General features: G+C 54.3%; 1 protein-coding gene across 1 annotated transcript in view; it reads right to left on the minus strand.

Moving 5' to 3' along the window:
* Positions 1-4,593: 4,593 nt before the first annotated feature.
* The window catches only part of GMPR (guanosine monophosphate reductase), a 46,162-nt gene continuing 26,251 nt past the window's right edge, over positions 4,594-24,504 (minus strand). The window contains exons 5-9 of the mRNA XM_055125688.1: positions 22,121-22,202; positions 17,002-17,108; positions 11,378-11,420; positions 8,935-9,094; positions 4,594-5,215 (exon numbers count right to left, since the gene is read on the minus strand). Of these exons, the coding sequence (XP_054981663.1) occupies positions 5,035-5,215; positions 8,935-9,094; positions 11,378-11,420; positions 17,002-17,108; positions 22,121-22,202 (573 nt within the window). The 3' untranslated portion in view covers positions 4,594-5,034. The remainder of the gene's footprint in view (positions 5,216-8,934; positions 9,095-11,377; positions 11,421-17,001; positions 17,109-22,120; positions 22,203-24,504) is intronic.

Consider the following 24,504-nt stretch of genomic DNA (forward strand, 5'->3'; position numbering starts at 1 on the left):
CCCAGACCCTTTGCACATCCTATTTCCGAATCACCCAGGATATTTCCAGGTGAAAAACGGGTGGTCTCTAGAGCCCAGTCCAGCTTCTGGCGATGATTTGCAAGGAAAGGGAATGACGCTTTTCAATTTTGCAAAGTGAACTTTGGTGAAAGGCCTCAGCTTCCCCCTTTCATGTTTTTCAACCCAGAATTTCTGAAATAGAGAATGTAAGAATCCATCAAGTACTAAATATACAGAGAATTCTACTTTTTTTTTTTATAAAGCACATATATATGCTATTGTGTTGGGTTGATTTCCTCTCTTTTCCACAGACAGTGTTGTGTTTCTGTTGATAGGGAAACTCCAAACAATTTGTGCACCTCTACTCCGGAGCTGAGATTTCTTTTACATAGATGACCTCGCTTCAAATATGTTACCTTACTGATAGGGTCTTTCCTTGTAGCACTATACCTTGTGGGAATTTTCTTTTTCTCCTTCTCTCTTTCTCTCTCTCTCTTTTTTTTTTAAAAAAAAAGATGTACACCTAATTTGAGAAGCTGAAGAAAAAACAATTTTTTTTGAAGCACTCACTTTGGGGAGTACAGGTAATGTTTTTTTTTATTAAAAAAATTGCACAAAAGAAAAATGAATGTCGAAACGATTCATTCAGTGTTTGCAAGATGGATCTGTTGAAACCATGAGTTTCATACCTTGTTTGTAAAAAAAAAGAGAAAAAAAAGCATAAAGGTTGAAAGTTACATGTTTTTTTTTTTCTGTATATAGAAATTTGTCATGTCTACATGATCAGATTTGTATGGTTATGGCCTGGAAGAATTACTACGTAAAAGGCTCTTAAACTATACCTATGCTTTTATGTTTTTGTTACATAGAGTCGTCTTCTGCCGGGAGGGCATCTCCATAGTCTTCAATTTGAGAATACTGTTTCATTCCTTTGCAGGAAGTACTTCTCTGCGCTCCCTTCTTAGTTGAAACTCTTAAGCCATTGCAACTCCCTTTTTCTTGAGATGATGTTTAGCATTTTCAGCACTTCCTGTTCCAATAAACCCAAAGAATATAATCCTGAACAAGAAGTGTTTGTCACTCGGGATCCTAGCTACCACTAAAACAGGACTCATGATGATAGCAAGAGCAACAGAAATTGGGCAACCTTCTTCCCCCACACCTCATTTCAAGGGGGGGCGGGCACAAAACCAGAATTTCAATGTCAATGCCTCATTTGGCTTGAGTTCAATTTTGATTTTTTTTTTTCCCTTGACTATTTAGAGGCCAAACTAAATAGTGGAGCAACTTCTCAGAAGAGTCATTTTCTGCCCACAAAGCAAGCAGAAACTGAGCCGCCGTGGGGGGCTCTTGCAAAATCCCACCGACAATTCTTTAAAATTTTGAAATCTCAGCCCCTCCCTGACTGCTGACTGCGATTTTTTTTTTTTCTGGTAGCTGTCCTTCACCTTAGACGATGGCGGGAGGGAAGAGCAGCTTCGGTTTTTCCACATCCTCATGACTTGCAGACAAATGGTTCAGCTGTATTAAAAATTAAGTGCATTTGGCCAATAGGTAGTATCTTGACAATAACGAGTCTCTACGAATTTCTGTAACTTTTCTTCTCGGAAAGGACTCAAGTCTTCCACTGCAGATCACTGAAGACTTCACCCCACGTTCCTTTCCCTGTCGTCGGTGTGTGCAGTTGCTTTCTGGATGGCCCAAGTGAGCCTGCCTCCTTTCTCGTGGTCAGTCTGAAGGCCTCTTTCCGCTGGGGCTTTGTTTACAGTAATCCTGGCCGGGTGGCCTCCTGGCCTCCGGAATCCCGAGGTGACTCAAGCTCGTGGCTGTGGGCTTGCAATAACGAGCAGCCCCGGGATGGCTGGGTGTGTGGCTTCCCTCTGGTCTCTGCCCCCTAACCACCTAGTCTTCAGCCCCAGAGTGGGGGGTGGGGGTGGGAAACGCTTTGTCCACCGAGGCCTGAGCATGAGCACTGTCCCTTTCGGCCTCTAGAGGGCAGTCTCCTCACTGCTGCCCTTCCCACCCGCTTGCTCAGCAGCGCAGCTCTGCCCGAGTTCCTGGTACCCCCCGAAGGAGGCGGTCCTGGCCCCAGAACCACCTCTGAGATGGGTCCCCAGGATCTTTTCCTCTTGGATCATGACTCACCCAGCCTCTGCCATCCCATCCTCTGCCTCCCACCGGCCAAGGGAAAAGAGACAGTTAAGGGGGACGTTGCTGGCGCTATCAGACCGGCGCGGCCAGTAAGGAGGACGACTAGGGAAGGAATGATGTTTTGCACCTTATTGAAAAGAAAAAAAAATGTTAAGTGCATACATAGTTAAGAGCTTTTATTGTGACAGGAGAACTTTTTTCCATATGCGTGCATACTCTCTCTGTAATTCCAGTGTAAAATATTGTACTTGCACTAGCTTTTTTAAAACAAATATTAAAAAAAAATGGAAGAATTCATATTCTATTTTCTAATCGTGGTGTGTCTATTTGTAGGATACACTCGAGTCTGTTTATTGAATTTTATGGTCCCTTTCTTTGATGGTGCTTGCAGGTTTTCTAGGTAGAAATTATTTCATTATTATAATAAAACAATGTTTGATTCAAAATTTGAACAAAATTGTTTTAAATAAATTGTCTGTATACCAGTACAAGTTTATTGTTTCAGTATACTCGTACTAATAAAATAACAGTGCCAATTGCAAAAAAAAAAAAAAAGTGTCCTTGCGGTTGTGTGTGAGGAGGGGTGTAGGGATGCAAAGTCCAGGCTGAGAAAAGGGTAGGAACTGCTTTTTCTCCCCACCCCAACCCCACCCTCCCGTGGCCCTGCAAGGGGCTTATAAAAATGGGAGACATGCCCCACCAGGACTCACTTGAGCAGCACTTTAAAGCCGGAAGGAAACAGGATGAGGACAGCCCCCTGGGAAGGGGCCCACATGCACATTCGAGAAATGCAACTAGCGCCCCCAGGAACACCTGGAGTTCATCCTCGTGTTGATTGTGAATGGTGGGTGATTTTGAGTTCATGGGTGATTTTGAATTAATGGGTGCTCCTGGAACCGTTATACCAGTGACCTTCAAGCCCCCGTCCTTGGGGCCAGTCTGCAGGCGTAGAAGGGTTGAAACCCGCTGTCCTTTCCTTCTGCTGCCAGAGTTTTTGTGCCTTCCCCCAGACCCCCTTGTTCTCCACATGGGCCCGCAGCCCACCTGTTTAAGAAGTTAGAGCCCAGGTCATTGGTGGTGAAGGAGAGGTAGCAGGGCAACACCTTTCTTAAATTTTCCCTTTTGGGGGTGGGGCTGGAGGTCTGTAACTTGGGGGAGGAGGGGGTGCCGTGGTTCTGCTTAAGGTTCTGAGATGAAAGGCACCTTGCAACATTGTGTCTTGTTCTCTTGCTATTTATTTCTCCTATCTCCACCGGCTGTGTACAGATGTTTCCAGACAGCACGTGGCAATGTGGGGTAGCCTGGACCAGTAGGTTGCGTAGAGCGATGGGAAGCTCGCGCCCGGGAGGAATTCCTGAACGGGAGCAGGGTGGTATCGCCCATGTGCGTGCACCACCGCTGGGCACAGCCCTGAGCTCCAGAAAGGGGGCAGCTCGCCCTGTGCCTGAGAAAATCACCCTTCAAGGAGCGAGGGCTCCCAGCGCCCTCCCCCGCCCCCCACCTGCCAATCATCCCTCCCGACTTCCGGTTCTGCAGAAGGGGGAGCGGCGAGTTGAGATCCTGAGGCCAAGGAGATTGGACAGGGGGCTAGTGTACATGCCCAGGCCTTGCATGCATGGGGCACCCACGCCCAGACATGACTGTTGCTGTGCGGCTCCTGAGCACTGCAGAGGTGGCACTGGTGGTCCCAGCCGCCCGGGGCCCTTGCTTTGGGACACCCAGCAAGGGAAGAATGACTTGAAGTGGTCCCAGCCCTGCTGAATAACGCTCAGGAGCCCCCACAGACCCCCCCACTCCCGCCCCCCCCCACAAGAGTAGAGGGCCTGAGGCAGTGTGAGGAGTGTGAGGGACGGCGGGCTGAGCAGCAGAGGGTGATCTGGTGGATGGAACCCCGGCTCAGAGGGGCTGCCCAAGCCTCGCCCCCAGCCCAGAGCGGGCCGCGCGGGAACGCCTCCAGTCTCAGGATTTCCACTCTCCTCTTTCAATCTCAGTGGCCACCGGTGATTCCCTCGAGGTTACTGGCTGGATCACGGGCCAAGGCTATGAGACCCCCTCTGGTCAGATGGATTAGGGACTAACCTCTATGGGGGGGGGGCATCTGGAAAGTGCTGGCACAGGAGTGCCTCTGGGGTGATGTGCTAGGTATGGGGGGGGTCTCTCCTACCACTCTTCTTCTCCTCCCGTTTGCACAGAAGGACCCAGGCCCAGACTAGGATCTCTGCAAAGCCCTGGGTCTGAGGAAGGGCCCGAAACCTTCCCTGTAAAAGACCTTGAGAGGTGGCTGGGCTTGGGGGTGGGTGGGGGGTCGGGGCAGAGGGGGAGGTGTGCGATCTGGGAATCTGACGATCAACCTTCAGCTGGAGCAGTCAGCCCCCTTGGTGGGTCCCCTCCCCTCCCCACCCAGTTTCCACGACCACCTCATCCCTACAAACGCAAACCAGCACGTCTTAAGGTAACAGCATTATATTAAAGTGAAACCTTCTTTGTAAAAAGCAAGAAAAGGTGTGAGTGTGAGTCTCAACAATGAGGTTCCGAGATCCAGGCCACTGGGCTCTGACCTTTGGCCCATCATGCCCAATTTGGGGCCCCCTGGAAGGCACTGGGCGGGTGGGGGAGCCCCAAAAGCCTCCAGGTAATGGGATGGGGAGGAGGCGGCCACATTCCACCAACCAGGAGGAAGCGATGAAGAGGAGGGAGAGGAAAGCAGGAGTGTGTGTGTGTGTGTGTGTGTGTGTATGTGTGTGTGTTTGCATCTGTGTGAATGCATGCGTGTGTGAGTGCATGCATTCATGTGTGTGTGTGTGTGTGTGTGTGTGTGTGTGTATGGGGAGGAGGAGGGGGCTAATGAGCTTCCAGAGGTCAGCAGGCAGGTCGTCCAGGAGGTCAGCTGAACACGGTGTTGTGCTGTTGGGTGACCCGGATGAACGTGGCCCTCCTGCTCAGCTCTTTGAGTTTGGCGGCCCCCACATAGGTGCAGGTAGACCTCAGTCCCCCGAGTATATCCAGAATCGTGTTTTCCACATCCCCTTTGTAAGGCACTTCCACAGTCTTGCCCTCAGAAGCTCTGGAAGGAAAAGGAAGATTTTCTATTAATCTGGGTTTATTTCATGTTGGCTAAAGACCCTAGCCAGAGGGCAAGAGAGCCGGCCGAAGGGTTACGGCACCTGCCTTGGGGAAGGTACCTGCCTTGCATGTGACCTATTCCACTTTGATCCCTGGGCACCACGTCTAGTTCCCTTGAGCACAGCCAGGAGTGACCCCTGAGCACAGAGCCAGGAATACTGGGAACTTCTGGGTGTGACTCCTCCCCTAAAAAAACCCCCAGCCGGTGTGATTCCCGGTTTTGTCACGTGCAACAGCCCCTGGCACTCAAGCAACAGATGCCAATCTGGTGCTGCCAGCATGTCAGGCACAGAGCCGGGCCACACCGTCCTGCTCACAACATCAACACTGGGCAGCACAGAGTCTGAATCCCACCATCCCAGTACCCAGCCAGCCAGTTCCCAAAATGCCCAACAGGAAGCAGGCGAGAGCCACAATCCCCTCCAGAGTGCCCTCCCAGGTGCGGGAGAGACACTGGCCGGCAATGACCATCTTCCTAGAGAATGGGCAGGAGCAGGTGGTCCGTTATGATGGCAGAATCTCCACCAATAGGCTGCAACCCGCACCTCCCCCTCCCCCCTGACAAACTGCAAGTTCATCCCATGGCCCGAGCTGGGCTGCCTGTGCAGCGGTGTCTAAAGTTTCCAGGATACAGGCAAAAACAAGTCTCTTTTTCCTTTTTCCCAGCCTGACTCCCCCTAGATGGGACTTTAAAAACATTGCTATTGGTGGGGGGGGTCCCTCTTCCCCTAGACAGAAAAGACTGGGGGCCTGCCAGGAGAAGCCAGTCTCCTTCATCTGCCACAGGGCAGAGGTGACACATGGTGACCCCCGTCCCTCGCTCCCACAACCTGCACATCTTCCTAGTTTCTGAAAATCCCCCCCACCCTCCCGTCGCCTGCTTTGAAACTTCAAAATGCATTTGATCCCATCTCCCCCCCACCCCAAGATACACTTTTTTTGGGGGGTGCAGGAGAGATGAATAGGAAATACAATATTCTACTACATCACCATTGCCACCACTGTGCTCCCCACACCTGGCTGCTTTTAATAGGGGTCCCTTGGGGGTTGGAGTGGACAGGGCAGGGGGTGGGGCCACACCCACCAGTGCTCTGAGCTCTGCTCAGGGGGGCAGACAGGTAGCGCCAGAGCTCAAACCCAGACTTCCTGCATGCAAAACCTGTGCTCCCTCCCACTGCATCTTCTCCCCGGCCCTGGGACGTTTTTTTTGTTAAGCTTTACATAATGGTCATCCTTTTTTATTTTTGCAACAAAACAGAACAAAGAGTGGCATGAAGTCCTGAGGGCTTCGAGGGTGCCAGGCTCCTCCCTGGGTCCTGCACCGGCAGAGCACTGGGGCTAACTTCTTCTTTTTTTTTTTTAATTTATTCTTTTATTGAATCACCATGTGGAAAGTTACAAAGCTTTCAGGTTTAAGTCCCAGTTAAACAATGCTCGAACACCCATCCCTTCACCAGTGCACATATTCCACCACCAAGAATCACAGTATACCTCCCCTCTCCCCCCCACCTCCCCAGCCCTCCACCCCGTATGTGTAACTGGTAAATTTTACTTTACTTTGGGGCTAACTTCCGTGAGGAGGAACAGTGGCAAATTCTCGGAGGCAGGGGAAGGTCTTAAAACACACCCGCAGACCATTAAAATGGAAGAAACAGACAGAAGACCAAGACAGCGCAGGCAACTGTGGTTGGAAACGATATTTCGAAGGCCACAAAGAGAGCTCCAGGGGCCGAGTGTGTGCTTTCCATCAGGGAAGCCCGAGTTGGACCCCCAGCACCCCAGAGGGACGCGTCACTGGGAATGACCCCCACTACTGGTCCGGGAATAGCCCCAGCCTTTGCTTTCTGAGGGGAAGCCAAAGCAGAGTGTTGGGACAGTGGTGGCAAGTGTGGCCTGGGGGCAGATCTAGGTGAGTGGGGTCACGCCAGCTCAGCTCAGCCCGAAGGTGACTCTCCAGACTCTCGAGGGCTGCCAGGGCTTGTGCCGCCATGTCCTTTTTCTTTAGATCACACCCAGCTATGCTCAGGGGTTACTCCTGGCTCTGCACTCAGGAATGACTCCTGGCAGTGCTCGGGGGACCCTATGGGATGCTGGGAATCGAACCCGGGTCAGTCGCGTGCAAGGCAAACGCCTTACCCGCTGTGCTATCACTCCAGCCCCGGCCGCCATGTCCTTTTGCCAGCTCTCCCCGGTCACCTCCCCATTCTGGCCTGGGCTGCGTCCAGGCCGTGGAGCGGGGGTTGTAGAGCGCGTCTCCCGTTGCGTGTGACACCGTGAGTGCGGGCCGGGCGGGCAGTGGCGGCTTCGCCAACAGCAGCACCGGCCCGCCGCGGGGCCTCACAGCTGGCTCGGGCAGCATTTTTTGTATTATTAGCATTATTATTTTTTACCTGAAGGACCGTTATTTCCAGTATGCTAATGGCAGGTTTTCACGCACCCACGCTTCCAGGGCCACCTGGGACAGACTGGCACGTTTTGAGCCATTTAATTGTCTTTCATCACAGAAAACATGCTCACTTCTACTTTCCACTTCTTTTTTTTTTTTTTTTTTTTTAGCGGGCCCATGCTCAGTAGTGCTGAGGGGCTACCAGGTGGTGGTGGGGAGCTGGGCGGGGTGGGGGAGGGGGAGATAAGGACTGTGCCATTCTGGGGATTGAACTTATGACCTTGCACATCTAAGTACGTACTCTACTACTTGACCTATCTCTCTGGCTCTCTACTCTTTTTTTTTTTTTAATTTAATTTTTTTATGGCTCTCTACTTTTAAAAAATAAAACAACATTACCTGGGGAGGCTGGAGTGATAGTACAGCAGATCGATCGCTTGCCTTACACACAGCCGCCCCAGGTGTGATGCCTGGCAGTCCAGATGGCCCCCTGAGCCCCCCAGGAGTGATCCTCTGAGTGCAGAGCTAGGACGAAGCCAGGTGTGACACTTCCCTCTCAAAAAAAAACAAAAAACCCCACAAATTTGTTTGTTTGTTCAGGGCCCATGGCTGGCAGTTCAACTCAGCCACTGCAAGTTGCATAAAAATGAGGGCTATTCATTCAAAAGGGACTGGGGGGGGGGGACTGGAGCGATAGCACAGTGGGTAGGGCGTGGCCAACCCGGGTTCGATTCCCAGCATCCCATAGGGTCCCCCGAGCACCACCAGGAGTAATTCTGAGTGCATCTCTGTCACTATCACTATCATCCCGTTGCTCATCGATTTGCTCCAGCAGGCACCAGTAACGCCACAAATAGCTTGCCAGCCTCTGCCATGTGGGCGAGATACTCTAGGTAGCCTGCCCGGCTCTCCAAGAGGTGTGGAGGAATCAAACCCACGTCAGCCTCGTGCAAGGCAAACACCCTACCTGCTGTGCTATCACTCAGCCCACCTGAGTGCATGAGTGCACGAGCCAGGAATAACCCCTATGCATCGCCAGGTGTGACCCAAAAAGAAAAAAAGGGTTTGGAGGGGTCGGAGCAATAGAATGGCGAGCAGGGTGCCTGCCTCGAATGCAGCCACCCTAGGCTTAATCCCTGACAGCACGGATGGTCCCCGATCCCGACCAAGAATGCAAGTAAGCCCTGAGCACTGCTGGGTGTGCCCCTTGCCCCCCTCCCGCCAAAACAAACAAACAAACAGGCAAACAAAAAGGGTTCTGCCTCTGGCCTCACCTGTACTCGGCAACGCCTCCCGCGTGCTTCTTCATGGCCGTGTCAGAGCTCATTCCGTAGAAAAGCTTCAGCTTCTGCCCATTCTTCTCGATCACCTCACCGGCACATTCGGTATGGCCCGAAAACATCCCGCCCAGCATAACAAAATCTGCTCCGGCTCCTACACCCCAATAAGAGGACCAATAAATAAATAAATAAATAAATAAATAAATAACAATAGAAAAGAGAGCTCAGAGAAGGCAGCTCTTCAAAGACCCCACTGCTCCCCCCGCCAGGCCCTGCCCTGTATGAAGACAAAGGCTGGAGGGTGTCCTCCCTTTGTGAAGAAAGCTACGGGACCCAGGACACATCATACTGTGCCCCCCTCTCCCCCGCAGGCTCCTTGCCAAACCACTGGAAAATCCCCAATGGCTCTGCACAACCACCTTCCGCACAGGGGGAAGCAGGTGATCGGAGAAGCAGCAGGAACTGGACAGCTGTAGGAGCTAGACAGCACGTGAGACATCTTGGGACGCAACCTCAGAGGCGGCTGGACAATGCTCGGTCCGTGAGGCCCCCAGCGGACATCTGGTCTACCTTAAGCTTTCTCAAACTCGCCTCCAGTAGCCGGGAAAGGACAGCGCGTCTACCTCCCCCTTAGAGTCTGGGCAGAAGCAGGGAGTGCCCATGTCCTCTCTACATGTCAAGCAAAACTTGACGTATCACACTCCACCGCTGATGGATCTCAAACCTCCCGAATGACTAATATTCCATGCAAATCAGGAAAATAACATGTTTCCCAGGCAAACGCAGCCGACACCGGGGCTTTAACGTTGCCGTTGTAGACTGTGTGGGCTTGGGACCAGGGCTGGCTGAGTGCAGGGTCCCTGGAGTCTATCAGAGTGCGTGACACAGACCAGACCAGACCTGACCTGACCGGAATGACCCACACTGGGAAAGGAACGGGGACACATGGAAACAAAGAAATTGCCCACAGTGGGCTGGAGCGATAGCACAATGGGTAGGGTGTTTGCCTTGCATGCGGCCGATCTGGGTTCAAATCCGAGCTTCCCCTATGGTCCTCCGAGCACCGCCAGGAGTAATGTAATTCCTGAGTGCATGGACCAGGAGTAACCCCTGTGCATCGCCGGGTGTGGGAAGGAAGGAAGGAAGGAAGGAAGGAAGGAAGGAAGGAAGGAAGGAAGGAAGGAAGGAAGGAAGGAAGGAAGGAAGGAAGGAAGGAAGGAAGGAAGGAAGGAAGGAAGGAAGGAAGGAAGGAAGGAAGGAAGGAAGGAAGGAAGGAAGGAAGGAAGGAACTGCCCACAGAAAATTGTATAGATAGGTTCTCCACGGACAAGTCAGAATCGAGCAATTTTTCTCAAGGCCTCCGGAGGTTACATGTAGAAAACGAAGATCTCCAAGAACAGAGCTCAGTAAGTAACTAGGATGAAGAGCAGGCCCTGTCTGACCCCCCATCGGGGAAATGAAGACACAGGAATCCCCACGCAGTGGCCTGACCCCTTCCATGAGGACATCAGCAGTGTTCTTCCACAGGGGTTTCCCGGGGTGGGGGGCACTCCTGGACATGCTCAGAGGTTCCCCGATCCGGCCTAGAGCTACAGTGCTGGAGGGCGAGGCCCCGGGATGCAGGGTCAGTCAGGAGCAGCCCCTCGCACCGACCCACCCAACCCCCCCTGTAAAGGCCTTGCTGGCGAGGCTCATCAGGAGTGGCCGTGAGCACACAGGGAGCCCGAGCGCCTGACCTCTCTCCTGCCCAGCAGCCAGGTCGGATGGACAGAGTCCACCAGTGTCTGCGATGAGCCTGGCATCCGGCCAGAGGGCTGCCCCCTTCACCACAGTCCCCGGGACGGCTGCTAAACCCGGCTGCCGAAAGCGTCCCCTCCGCTTTCCTGCCCCGTTGTCTGACCCAAGGGGGAAGTCACAGCAGCGGGGCGGAGGGTCTAGCGGGTCAGCGCTGAACCGCGGTATTTACCGGGCAGCCCCTGAGCCCGAGGAAGAACACTGCACGCTTTAGAGATGCCTGTGAGTTTTCCTCTACCAAAACAAACAAACAGAAAGGTGAGGGGGTGACAGAGGAGCCAAAGAAAAGCCAAGACCCCCCCCAACCCCCAACTCCTGCTGTTGCTGCCCCCTAATGAGAAACAGCTCCTCTGGGGAAAACTGCTGGGGATGGATTTTCCCCTTGAGCACCCCCCGAGCCCCACCCTGAAGGCCCGGGACCACCTTTCTCCAAGCACCTGAGACTCGTGCGCCAGGAATGCACCCACCCCTGGCCTGCAGGACGCCGCCCCTGGGTCTGCCCTGCCCGAGAACAGCCGCCCCCAAAGGGCTGACAGTCAGGGCAGGAAAACTCTCGAGTCGGGTAAGGGCGAAACCTCCTCTCATCTGCTTCACCCCCTAGAAACCCGTCCCCAACCCTCCCGCCTTCCCGCGTGTCCCTTACCAAAGGCTTTGGCGACATCTCCGGGGCACGTGCAGCCTCCGTCCTGCAGAGGGAAGGTCAGAGAGAGCCGTGAGTGTCCCCGCAGGCGTGTCCGGTAACTGGGAGCCTCCCCCCAACACCCCCAGCCAAGAACAGAGAGGGGGGCTGGGCCGGCCCCACTGAACCGCTTTCCGGCCCACTTCCCCGGGAAGCCCACCTTCCCCTCTCCCCTCCAGCACCTCAGGTCAGAAAGAAGATGACCCAGGGGCGGCCCATGCCCCAGGCCCCTGTGTGGGCTGTCCCCTGTCCTGTCTGGTGTGCAGTGAGCAGGATTCCAGGCCAGGAAAAGGGACAGGGCGCCTGCCTGTAGCTTTAGGATTCCAGGCACGCGTGGTGTCTCCTCTGGAGCTCTGGGAAGTGGCAGCTGCCTGGAAACCCCATCTGCAGGCGCAGGGAGTCTGCTTAAACACCTGCCACTGGGTCTCGGGTTTCGAGAATGCTAGTGGGGTCAGGGGGCTTGGCACAAACACAAGGGACGCTGTTGGGGACAGAGGGCCAAGACACACGGAAGGAGGGGACAGGCAGGAGGGGCAGAAAACAGGAGCCATAAGCCCAGAAAGCTGATGTGGAAAACCACAAAAGCAAGGGTCCTGTGGGTGCTTATCTGTTTGCCCCCCGCCCCCCAGAAAGAAGCCCCTTGGACAAGCCCACCACAAAAACGTTTGTCCCAAGGTACCCTCTGATAGGTGAGTAGGTTTTGGCCCTGTGAGACGGAGGGAACTGGACACATGAAGCAAGGATGCTTTTCTCCTCCCGGTGCTGTTTACAGGACCAGATCGGTGAGAGTTGTAAGTGAAGGACAGCGCGGACCTCAGCCCAGGAGGCAGGAGGCTGTCGGTCCATGCTTGCTAGCAGGAAGCAGGCAGGACGGGGCTAGCTCCACACTTCCCCCTCTTATTCCATGCTTTTTCTCTTCTATTTAATTTTCTGAATCCTCCGTGGTGCCCCTGCTGCAACCCTGACCACGCAGGGTTGGTCCCTGGCAAGCGGCAGAGTGCCCAGGCTGTGGCCTGGCGGAGGTCTGGGCAGGGCACGGGCACTGACCATGGGACACTTCCTCAGAAGCAGAGAAGCCCCGGCTGGACAGCAGGAACCACGCTCGGTCTCCGTACGGGACCCAGGGAGTCGAGAGGACCCCAACGGGGGCCCTGCCCAGGGCTCAGATGGACCCTGGGAAGGCGGCAGGGCGGGAGGTCCCCGAGGGACCTTGCTGATGGGGCTCAGGCCTCTGTGGGGGGAGGGAACCTCTGCAGATGAAGGGGAGCCACTGTGGGAAGAGCATCTCCATGGGAGACTCGGGTGCTGGGACTCGGCTGCTCTCTGGGCTTTGCAGACCTGAGCTGGAACACAAGCACCCACCTCTGCCCCTGCCTGGGGGGTTCTGGGCAGGGTGAGGTCTGTACAGGTGTTTTATTGATTGGCTACACACCAGCACAACTACAGCTACAGTCCCCCACCCTACCAGCTGAACTACTGAAGGGAGTGAGTAATAGTACAGCGGGTAGGGTGTTTGCCTTGCATGCGGCCAACCTGGGTTCGATTCCTCTGCCCCTCTCGGAGAGCCCAGCAAGCTACCGAGAGTATCCCGCCCACACGGCAGAGCCTGGCCAGCTGCCCATGGTGTATTCGATATGCCAAAAACAGTAACAACAAGTCTCACCATGGAGACGTTACTAGTGCCCGCTCAAGCAAATAGATGAACAACGGGACGACAGTGCTACAGTGATACGCACCAGCACATAGTCCTTTTTTTTTTTTCCTTCTTTTTGGATCACACCCAGCGATGCTCAGGGGTTAGTTACTCCTGGCTCATGCACTCAGAAAAATACTCCTGGCAGTGCTCAGGGGACCCTATGGGATGCTGGGAATCGAACCCGGGTTGGCCGCGTGCAAGGCAAAACGCCCTACCCGCTGTGCTATTGCTCTGGCCCCAGTAGTTCCTCAACTGCATTCTTTTCCTACATGGCTGTCCTGGGTCCCGAGAGGGAAGGGTCTGGTCAAGGCGCTGGGTGACGGAAGTCCTGGGTGGGCTCATCGTCATAGATGGGGGCCCAGGAGGCCCAGGCAGGCAGGTCAGCTTAGGGTTGCAGGGTGGGGACGGGGACCAGCCTCTGACCCTCAGACTGCCGGCCCTCAGCCCTACTCAGACGCCACCTCCCCCTGCCTCCCCAACAGGCTTCGCCCAGTGGGGGTCCCCCGGGTGGACCGGGAGCTGGAGGCTGTGTCCAGCAAGGCTAGGCCAGAAGCCAGGGCCGGGAGGGAGAAGGGGGACAGGCCCATTCCCGGGTGTGCAGCTCACTGGGCAGTGCCCCAGCTCAGGACTTGGGGTTCAGAGCCCACAGCTGCCTCTCCCGCTTCCTGGGCTCTACAAAGAGACGGTGAGCATGTGCGTGGGAAGGAGCACCAGGGGCGGGCGGAAGGAGGGAGGAGGTGGAGCCCCCTCGCCCCTTCAAAGTCCACATCGGCTTCCTCCTTCCAGGGTCTTTCAGCCCCGTCACGAGCCGTGCCCATCTATTTCAAAGTGCAGGCTCTCTCCGATAGAAGCAGTGCTCGGCCCTGGGGTTTCAGACGTCACCCCAGAAGAATGCACAAAGTTCCCTGAGAGCAAGTCCCTGGCTTGAAATGGACTTTGGGAAGAAGTGGTCCTGACTTTGGCTTTGGCTTGGCTCGGGGCGCCCCAAGGAGGTTCAGGTGAAGGAGGGAGGTCAGGAGGCCACAGCTGCTGTGGATTCAGCCACACAGGCTAGTCGCAAGTGGTTCATACCAGGGCTCGAAATGACATACTGCGTGGGACCCTGGGGTGCTGGGGACCACCCAGGCCCTCTGACTTTAAACACACACACACACACACACACACACACACATACACACACATACACACACACGGACAGTGTGCTATTTTAGGAGAATTCATTCCATATACAGGGTGCTCTGAGGGTCAGCTTCAGAGAACTTAATTCACGAGGATAAAGTAAGGGATAGTCTATGTGTCTATGTTGTGAAGTCACCCCAGAGATCCCCAGAAAATGGAAATGAGTGTGTATGAGTGTGCGTGTGGTGTGTGTGTGTGTGTGTGTGTGTGTGTGTGTGTGTGTACACGGGAGGGTGGGGTGCAGCCCCAACACAAAGCTGCAGACAGCACCGAGGATCACTGGCAGCGTGGGAAACATTGGGTTTCAGAATGTCGAATCTCCCCACTTTGGCAACCGTCAGATGTGGTTTTCTAGCAGCCTTTTTACACATGAGTAGTTCAACCAGCAGATGTGCATTAAGCCAAAAACCAAAGGTAAGGGAACTGCATAGAGGCCAGACAACTGCTAGCTACCAAAGAACCTGGAGTCGGACATTCTAGTTTCTGGCACATAGTAGATGCTCAATTAATACACAGGGCTAGAAAGGCTGGGAGGAAGGAGCCGAGGAGCATGGGAAATCTGGGCAAGGTTGGAGACGAGGCCTGGCTCTTCACTCGCTGGTCACCTGGCATCCAGGAGAGGTCATCTTGGGCAGCTGCTCAGGGCTTGAGGGAGGCTTGAGGGGACAAATGCATGGGGAGGGATTTTTGTTCTGTTTCGTTTGGGAGCCTCACCCAGCACTGACTTGCAGCTGTACTGGCTCCGTACTTGGGGGTTACTCCTGGCAGTGTGGGGCTCCAATCCCGGCCTCCACAGACAAAGCACGCTGAGCTTTCTCTCTGGCCCCCACACAGGGATGTTTAGACACCAGGCCCAGGAGAGGCTGAGGAGATGGGCCAAAGGGCTGGGGGGCCCGCCTGGCATGCGTGATGCCTAAAGCACCAACGGGAACAACTTGAAAGGCCCCCAGGTACATCACCAGGCCTGAAGCATCTGGACCACACAGCCAGGTGGCTGAGCACCACTGGGAGTGGCCCCCAGGCCCCGAGTACTGCTTCATATCCTCCACTCCACCCAGGCGCACACACGCACGCACGCACGCACACACACACACACACAGAGGCCCCCTGAATACTGCTTCATATCCTCCACTCCACCCAGGCACACACACACACACACACACACACACACACACCCTTCTCGAAACAAAACCAGCAGGTCCACAAATCAGACCTCAGCCATCTGAAACGCTCCGTCAAAATCAAGCAAACAGCATTCCACGGGGCTACGTACCGGAACTGCAATGACCCGGGTCTTTTCCTTCGTTCTTTTTTTTTTTTTTTTTTTTTGCTTTTTGGGTCGCACCTGGCAATGCACAGGGGTCAACTCCTGGCTCTGCACTCAGGAATCACCCCTGGCGGTGCTCAGGGGACCCTATGGGATGCTGGGAATCGAACCCGGGTCTTCTGTGTGCAAGGCAAACGCCCCACCCGCTGTGCTAGCGCTCCTGCCTCTCCTTCGTTCTTCTATCAATTAATAATTATCAATTATCAAATCGTCTATCAATTATTCCCTGGGAGCGCCCGGCTGAGCAGCGGTGCCAGCGGAAAGGTCTGCAGACGTCATGCAGTCAAGGCGCCTGCTTTGCTAAGTGCTGCTCCTCCGGCCGCGTATCAGACACAGACAAGGACAGCGGGAGCCGGAGTCCTCTGCACCGTGCAGGGCTGCCGGGCCTGGTCTGCCCTGCTCCGAGTATCTGCTAATGCCCAGCCTCGGGATGGAAACAGCAGCTGTTCAGACACCTGTGGCCTCCTCCGCCCGGGAGGCCCCAAGCCGGCTCCTGTCCCCAGCAGCCTGACAGCTGCAGCCAACATGGAGTCTCAGCCAGGCCTCAGTTTCTGTCTCCCCAAATTGGGGTTTGCAGTTTCTGATCAACTCCAACTGAGTCAGTCACCTAGATAAGAAACTGGGCAGTTGGGTCTGGCCAGCCCTGAGGGATCCCCGCACCCTTCTCGGAAAGAACCCCAAGCCGCCTCTGGCACCTGCTGTCTACTTGCTGACCACTGTTGTCATAGGGCGATGCTAAAAATAGACCAGTCTATAAACCGCTTCTTAACTGAGCCCCCCATGAACGGCTTGTGATCTGGAGTCGGGGTCCTCGTCAAGACTCCACTGTGCTGGGTGAGGCTGGGACCCTAGCTCGGGCTAGTGCTGGCTCGGGCTAGTAATAAAGTTCCCTTGCTTCTGCGTTACCGCGTGTAGACCTGGTCTCTCCACAGTTGGGGATCTGAAACTCAGGCACGACAAGCCCTTCAAGTTGGCCACTGGGCGCAGCATCATGGGAGAGTAGCCAGCAGCAGTGGACAGAGAAGCAGAGAGGGCAGGGCTGTCTGTCCTGGAGAAAGTGGGTCCCCGAGCACGGGCGGTGTTGACTCCCAGACAGCTGGCTGTGGGCCCCGAGAGTCCAGGGGACACTTGGGGTCCCAGTGCCACCTGCCCGGAAGCTTCAGGAGGAAGAGGGAGGAGGGCACCTGCCCACCTCCTCGGCCCTGTCCACACCCTGGTCAGGCTTCACATCTCCAGAGCGAGATGAGAACTTTCTCCGGGGGACTGACCCAGTGTGGTCACACAGTGCCGGGAGCCCGCCCCGAGGGCGGACTCGTGGCACCGCAGCGGGATGAGAAGCGCCCCCCGCCCCCCCATCCACCCCCCCGCCACGTCCCAGACACTCACGGAGATGATGTGGCCCTTCAGGCCGTGGGCAGAGTCCGCGCACTCGATCACCGCGCTCAGCTGCGGGTAGCCCACCCCGGTCTTGGTGCGGGTGGTACACACGGAACCTGGGGGCCGGACACAGGGACAGACGGTCACGGCGGGCAGTGGGCGGCTCCAGCGCCCCCGAGACCCTTTCTTGGGGACAAACGTTCTGAGCAGCCGGAAGCAGAAGGGGGCTTTTGGCCTTTTCTCTTTTTTCCTTCTTTAGTGGGACACCTGGAGGCGCTCAGGGCTTGCTCCTGGCTCTGTGCTCGGGGAGCACTGCTGGTGGGGTTCAGGGGGCCCCAGGGGGTGGCGGGGATCAAATCCAGGTCAGCTGTGGCAAGGCAAGAGCCAGACCTGCTGTGTTATAGCTCCGGCCCCCTGTAACTTTTTTTCCTTTTTAATTTACTTTTGAATTTTTATTTATTAATTTTTTAACTGAATCCTGTGAGACAGACCCTTAGAAAGCTGTTCATGATGAGGTTTCAGTCATACAGTGCTCCAACACCCATCTCTCCACCAGGGCACATTTCCCAGCGCCAGTGTCCCCAGGGTCCCCCATCACCACCACCCCCCCCCCAGCCGGCCTCTATGGCAGGCACTTCTCTCTCTCTCTCCCTCTCTCTCTCTCTCTCCCTCTCCCTCTCCCTCTCTCTCTTGTCTCTCTCTCTCTTCTCTCTTGCTTTCTCTCTGTCTCCGTCTCTTTCTTTGTCTCTTTCTCTCTCTCCCACCTCCCCCTTTGAGCATTGTGGTTTGCAATATAGACACTGAAAGGTGTATGTCATCTTTACCTACTTTTTTTTTCTTTTTGGGTCACACCCGGCGCTGCTCAGGGGTCACTCCTGGCTCTGCACTCAGGAATTACCCCTGGCGCTGCTCAGGGGACCCTATGGGATGCTGGTAATCGTACCTGGGTCAGCCGCGTGCAAGGCAAACACCCTACCCACTGTGCTATCACTCCAGCCCCACTGACCTCTCCTTTTGAAGGTCACCCCACCTTGGAAATATCTAGAGGGGTCCCAGTCACAGGCGCTGGCACTGGCCAGCACCAGGCCAGCTTTGCTCTCACCAGCTTGCTAAGCAGGTGGGCACTTCTCCCTGGTCACCAGGATGCCCCAGACCTAGTCCCCAAGAGCCCCCGCCCCGGGAAGATCACTCTCCACCAGCAGGCCTCCCCTGCCATGCTAGAGCTCCCAGCCTCCCCTCTGCATCCAGAACCCTCCCAACTTCTCTCTTTCAGGCTCCTGGGGAATGTCACAACCAGTGTGTGTGTGTGTGTGTGTGTGTGTGTGTGTGTGTGTGTGTGTGTTTTGGGGGGCGGGGAGGGCTGTTTGTCACTGCTCATTACAAACTGGCGAAGCAGGTGGGTGCGTTTCCCCTGCGGGGCCCGTCACTGCAGCAGCCGGGCTGAGAGGCTGAGCGCGGAGCACGACAGTCCTGGGCCCTATAAATAGTCCCTGTAACTCCACGATGAATGAGTCACTCCCGGCCCGGCCTCACTCGGCTGCTCCTCCAGGGAGCTAGAACTTGGCCCATCAGGCCCCAGACCGGGGGTGTGGTGGGGAGGGAGAGGGGGCTGAGGGGTTCTGAGCGCCCCCCACCTCCTCTCGGGCTCCCTGCCATGCCTGGTGGCTTCTCCCAGAGGTGTTTGGGAGCTGAATGGCGGATACCACAGCCCCAGCCAGTTCAGCACACGTTCAACCGGGCGCGAGACCCCAGCAAGGCGCGGGAGTGGCCTCAAGAAATTGAAGGGCTAGGGCCAGAGCGATCGTCCAGCGAGGAGGGTGCGTGCCTTGCATGCAGCAGAGACCCGGGTTCGATTCCCGGCATCCCATATGATCCCCTGAGCACCGCCAGGAGTAACTCCTGAGTGCTGAGCCAGGAGTAACCCCTGAGTGATCATCACCCCACCCTCCCCCCAAATAAAAACAAACAAACAAAAATGAAACTGAAGGGGCCACGGGGCACATATTTTCTCCCAGGGAGAAGGATGGAGGGGTGCTTATTTTTAGTGCTCCCCCACTGCCCTGGAGTGAGTCAATAATGGACCTTCTATGAACACGGTCCTTTCGATGCAGAATGTTAAGTTCTCTCATCTGAAGCCTTTGTTTTTGAAATGGGAACAACCCCCGCCCCCGATTATTGAAAGTAGGGGCTGCGATCTATGAGGCTCCAAGACGGTGCCCTCGCTCTCTCGGGTCCCTGTGCTGGGGTGCGGGGCCCTCGGGGACAGGGAGAAGACAACTCTCCTGGGGCACCAGAAGGGAGGAAACGCAGAGCAGTGGAATGTCTGAGGTGGCGCCCGGACGCGCTCTGGGTCCCGAGGTGCACGTCGGGTCATCCCAACGGGCCAGGGGCCAGTAAGGGCTCTGGAGGGAACAGCCTTCCTGGGCGACCTCGGCTCTGACCCGGGCCTTGACGGCCGCCTCTCATTGGGAGCGTCGTGAAGCCCCTTTCTTCCACCGTACACAGAGCCCGGGCTGGCCTTTCCCCTCGCTCTGCTCGAGTCACTGGCTGGCTTAGGTGAAAAGCCTCAACTCCCTGCCGAGATGTGATCCCGGGGGCCACACGTGTGCGGCCTCACCGCAGCTGCACGAGCATGACTCCAGAGGCCAGCTAAACTACTTTCGGTACCAGCAGCTCCTTGCAGAATGTCTCCAGACTGAGAACTAAGCCGCAGCCCCATGCCTGCCCAGGAGGGGAAAGGTTTTTTCTCTCTCGCCTTTTCCTTGCCGGGAGAGGGGGGAAAGGGCGTGGCGACCGCCATATTATGAGGACCACTCATGATAGATACAAGCTTGCAATGATCCAATTTCTGGAAGAAATTTCCCTGGACTTAGTTGCTAAAACACAGAAATCCAAAACCACTATCGCAGCCGCGCGACCTCATATCTCTTCACAGCAGGTCTGACTCTAGTGGGGAACTCCTAACAATAATAGTGAGTTTTTTGTTGAAATATTGAATGTGACCGAAGTAAAGAGAAAGTAAAGTGAAATTTATCAGTTACACAGGCGGGGGTGGGGGGTGGGGGGATGGGAGGTATACTGGGTTTTTTTTTTGGTGGTGGAATAGGTGCACTGGTGAAGGGATGGTTGTTTCAGCATTGTATATAACTGAGACTTAAGCCTGAAAGCAATGTAATTTTCCACATGGTGATTCAATTAAAAAAAAAAAAAACCGGCGCTGGAGCGATAGCACAGCGGGTAGGGCGTTTGCCTTGCACGCGGCTGACCTGGGTTCAAATCCCAGCATCCCATATGGTCCCCTGAGCACAGCCAGGGGTAATTCCTGAGTGCAGAGCCAGGAGTAACCCCTGTGCATCGCCGGGTGTGACCCAAAAAGCAAAAAAAAAAAAAAAAAAGAAACCACCAGAAAAGCCTCCTCTTGAAAAATGTCCCTGTACAGAGCAGCTGGAGCTGTCAGGACCTCCGGAGAGACAGACAGACAGACAGACAGACAGACAGACAGACAGAGACAGAGACACAGAGAAACAACTGTCCCTTCACGTGCAGCTGGTTCCTGGGAGGCTGGTGATGGCGTCCACACCATGCCTCCTGGCCAGGCTGGTGCCAGGCCGCTGGCTGGCCGGCTTCCCCACTCAGAGGCCGTCTTTTTGGGTGCTCGACTTTATTGCATCTATTTGTAAACCTTTCACTCCCCCTTTTTTTTTTCCCAATTGTCCCATCTGCAAATGGACTCTTCTTCCCTTCTCGCAATGTCAGCATCTGGTCAACAATGGAGGCTCAAAGAGCACATTCAGAACTGGGCGAGGCACAGCGTGTCTCATGTGGCAGTGTGCCGGCTGAGCACTGGCTCAGGTGCATCTGCCAGGCCTCGAGCACCTCATGCCCCCCCCACTCAGCACCGCTGGGTGCAACCCCGTGGTCACCGAGCATGGCTGGGCCAGGAGCACCGAAGCATCACAGTGGCACCCCAGGAGTAGCCTGGGGCCCTCCAGGACGGCTGGGAAGGCCTCTGGGAGAAAAATATCTTAAAATAATCCACACTTGGACACGGAGAGCATCACACTGAGTGAAATGAGTCAGAAGGAGAGGGACAGACATGCAATGACTGCACTCATTGGTGGGATATAAAAAAAAAATAACACATAGTACGAGACTAATACACAAGGACAGAAAAAAAAAAGGGGAAGGTGGAATGGTCCACAGTAGCTTGCCACAAGTGTGGGAGGGTGGGGGGCAAAGGGCAGTTAGGATAGAGATGGGACCACCATGATGATCACTGTCACTGTCACTGTCGTCCCATTGCTCACCAATTTGCTCGAGCGGGCACCAGTAACATCTCCATTGTGAGACTTCTTGTTACTGGTTTTGGCATATCTAATACGCCACAGGGAGCTTGCCAGGTTCTGCCGTGCAGGCAGGATACTCTTGGTAGCTTGCCGGGCTCTCCGGGAGGGGCGGAGGAATCGAACTCGGGTCAGCCATGTGCAAGGCAAACACCCTACCACTATGATAATAGTTGGAAATGATCACTCTGGACAAGAACTGAGTGCTGAAAGTAGGTAAAAGGATATACATGATAACCTTTCAGTATCTGTACTGCAAACCATAATGCCCAGAAGGAAAGACAGACAGACAGACAGACAGACAGAGACAGAGACACAGAGAAACAAAGAGAGAGAAGAAAAGTGCCTGCCAGAGGCAGGTGGTGGTGGCGGGGTGGAGGGGGAGGCGGGGGGGGGAGAAACTGGGGACATTATTGGTGGGAAATGTACACTGGTGAAGGAACAGGTATTGGAACACTATGACTGAAACCCAATCATGAACAATTTTGTAACTCTGTATCTTATGGAATTCAACTGAAAGTTTTTTCTTTTCAATAAAACACATTAAAAAATAATAATAATTGGGGCTGGAGTCACAGCACAGCGGGTAGGGCATTTGCCTTGCGCACAGCCGACCTGAAGCTTCTCCCAGAGTTCAAGGAAACGTGCAGAAGAGCGAGCGAACGAGCTCACACTCGTGGAAGTCTCATTCACTTGGCATCCCTCGGGGCCGTCCCTCCACACACACACACACACACACACACACACACTCACCCAAGCTCCGCGGTGTCTCCCTCGCGCCTTACCTGGACCCACTCCCACTTTGATGATGTCCGCTCCGGAGAGAATCAGCTCCTCCACCATCTCCCCGGTCACCACGTTGCCCGCCTGTGATGGGGAAGACACCACACAGCGTCATGAGTCCCAGTGGCAGGGAGGCACCACCCCTCGTGGCCCAGGGGACAGGGACAGGGCTCCCGCAGTGCCTCAAAGCCTTCGAAGCCTGTACTCAGTGGCCCAGCTCCATGTCCTGATGGTGACAGACGACGAGGCCAGAGCAGAGAGCAGGAATGCTCTGATCTTAGTCCTGGCCAGAAACCCAAGACTGTTCTAGGCTGGGGTTTGTTTATTTATTTATTCTTGGTTTGGGCTGGGGCCACACCTGGCAGTGCTCAGTGGCTTATTCCTGCCCCCCTGCCCCCGCCCCCGAACACAGGGACCACTCCCGGTGTGGCTTGGGAGACCACATGGGGCACAAGGGATCGGGTCGGCCACGTTCAAGGCAAGCGCTCCACCTGCTGTCCTCTCTCTCCGGCTCCATGGAAGGCAGGGATGGAGGGGCAGGAACGCAACCTCGCCGCTCAGGGGGGCATCAAAGCCTGGGGCCTGGGTTCCCGTCCAGACCCGGGAGGGCGGCTGAGCCCCGTGCGGCAGGCGTGCTGAGCGAGCACGGGCTTCAGAGGGGGAGCTAAGAATAACCGCACACACCCCTGAAAGGCGAAGGCCGCATCTGGCTTGGGAATCGCACAAGTGCTTTCTCTGCGGGAGTCAGGGAGCGCCAAAATGCCCTTCTTATTACAACTCGGAGCCCTGTGGATTCTTCAGCTGGTACATAGGGTACTTGGCAAGGCGCCTGGCTGAATTTTTCACAACGGTGCAGGGTCCTAACTTTGGGAAATGCATCTCCACTCATTTACCCCCTCCATTTTTTTTTTCTTTTTGGGTCACACCTGGCGATGCACAGGGGTTACTCCTGGCTCTGCACTCAGGAATTACTCCTGGCGGTGCTCAGGGGACCATATGGGATGCTGGGAATCGAACCCAGGTCGGCGTGAAGGCAAATGCCCTACCCGCTGTGCTTAGCTCCAGCCCCCCACCCTTTTTTTCTTTTTAACCCCTTCCTTTCTTAAATGGAAGTGTTACTGTTTTTTTCACGGAATTGATTCACAGGAGGACTTTTTCCTTTTGTACCCTAGTAAAGGTGACTGTAATTTTGTATAAAAGTATCTTTGGAAATGGGTGATCAGGAAGACTAAATGCTCAAGGCCCCAGGTATTAGATTCCAGGGTAGGGCTAATACCACATGTCTGAGGCTCTGGGTTTGACCCCCAACACCACAAGAAAATAAAATGAAAGCAATGGCATCTGGTAATAGAAAGTGACAGAGGACCCATAAAAGAGGCCAAAGACATGGGAATTCAGTATATGTTAAGGGTAACACTATGTACCAGTGAGAAAAAGAATAGTATTTCACTACTACTAGGAAAAAGGGATTTCTTAGAAACAAGATGTAAGTGGTTAAGTTATACTATTCACCAACATTAATTTCATGAGGCTTAAGAAGTGAAATTAAGAACTGTATCTTCCCAAATTAACTTTTATTTTAAAATCCTTAACACTTATGGCAAGCATAAAGGTAAATAAGAAAAAAGATCTGCTACATAAAATTTTAAAATGTGTACACGGAGATGGGACTGGAGCGATAGCACAGTGGGTAGGGTGTTTGCCTTGCACAGGGCAGACCCGGGTTCAATTCCTCCATCCCTCTCAGAGAGCCCAGCAAGCTACCGAGAGTATCCCGCCCGCACGGCAGAGCCTGGCAAGCCCCCCCGTGGCGTATTTGATATGCCAAAAACAGTAACAACGAGTCTCACAATGGAGACATTACTGGTGCCCACTCGAGCAAATCAGTGAACAATGGGACAACAGTTCTACAGTGCTAACGTACACAGAGACACCAATAGTAATAATGTCAATAAATTAAAACGCGAAATACCATAGTTGAGAAAAATTTGATTATGATGAGGCTACCGACATTAGGATTCTGAGAGCTCTTTCTAGTCCATAAGAAAAAATGCTAGCACCACACGAGCAATAACCCAAAAGGCATGAACGTACTAGTAAAGGAAATAAAATACCAATAAAAACAGGAGTACAAACCTCACCCATAATCAAATTTCAATTAGGATACCAGTGAACTGAGACTCATTCAACATACTATCATCATTGTGAACAATAAATGCTAAAGAAAAATTAGACGTGCTCTTTCTCCACTGGGGGGAAGTCTGTTTTGGTGCAAGTTTTCTACTAAGTAATTTGTCCATAGAGTGAAAATACAAAAATATCTGTGTCCCCCCATGATCCAAAAATACCAGCTTCCGGGATCTGCTCCCAAACAAATAATCATAGG

Source organism: Sorex araneus, chromosome 2, assembly GCF_027595985.1.
Source record: "Sorex araneus isolate mSorAra2 chromosome 2, mSorAra2.pri, whole genome shotgun sequence".
Taxonomy (NCBI): Eukaryota; Metazoa; Chordata; class Mammalia; order Eulipotyphla; family Soricidae; genus Sorex; species Sorex araneus.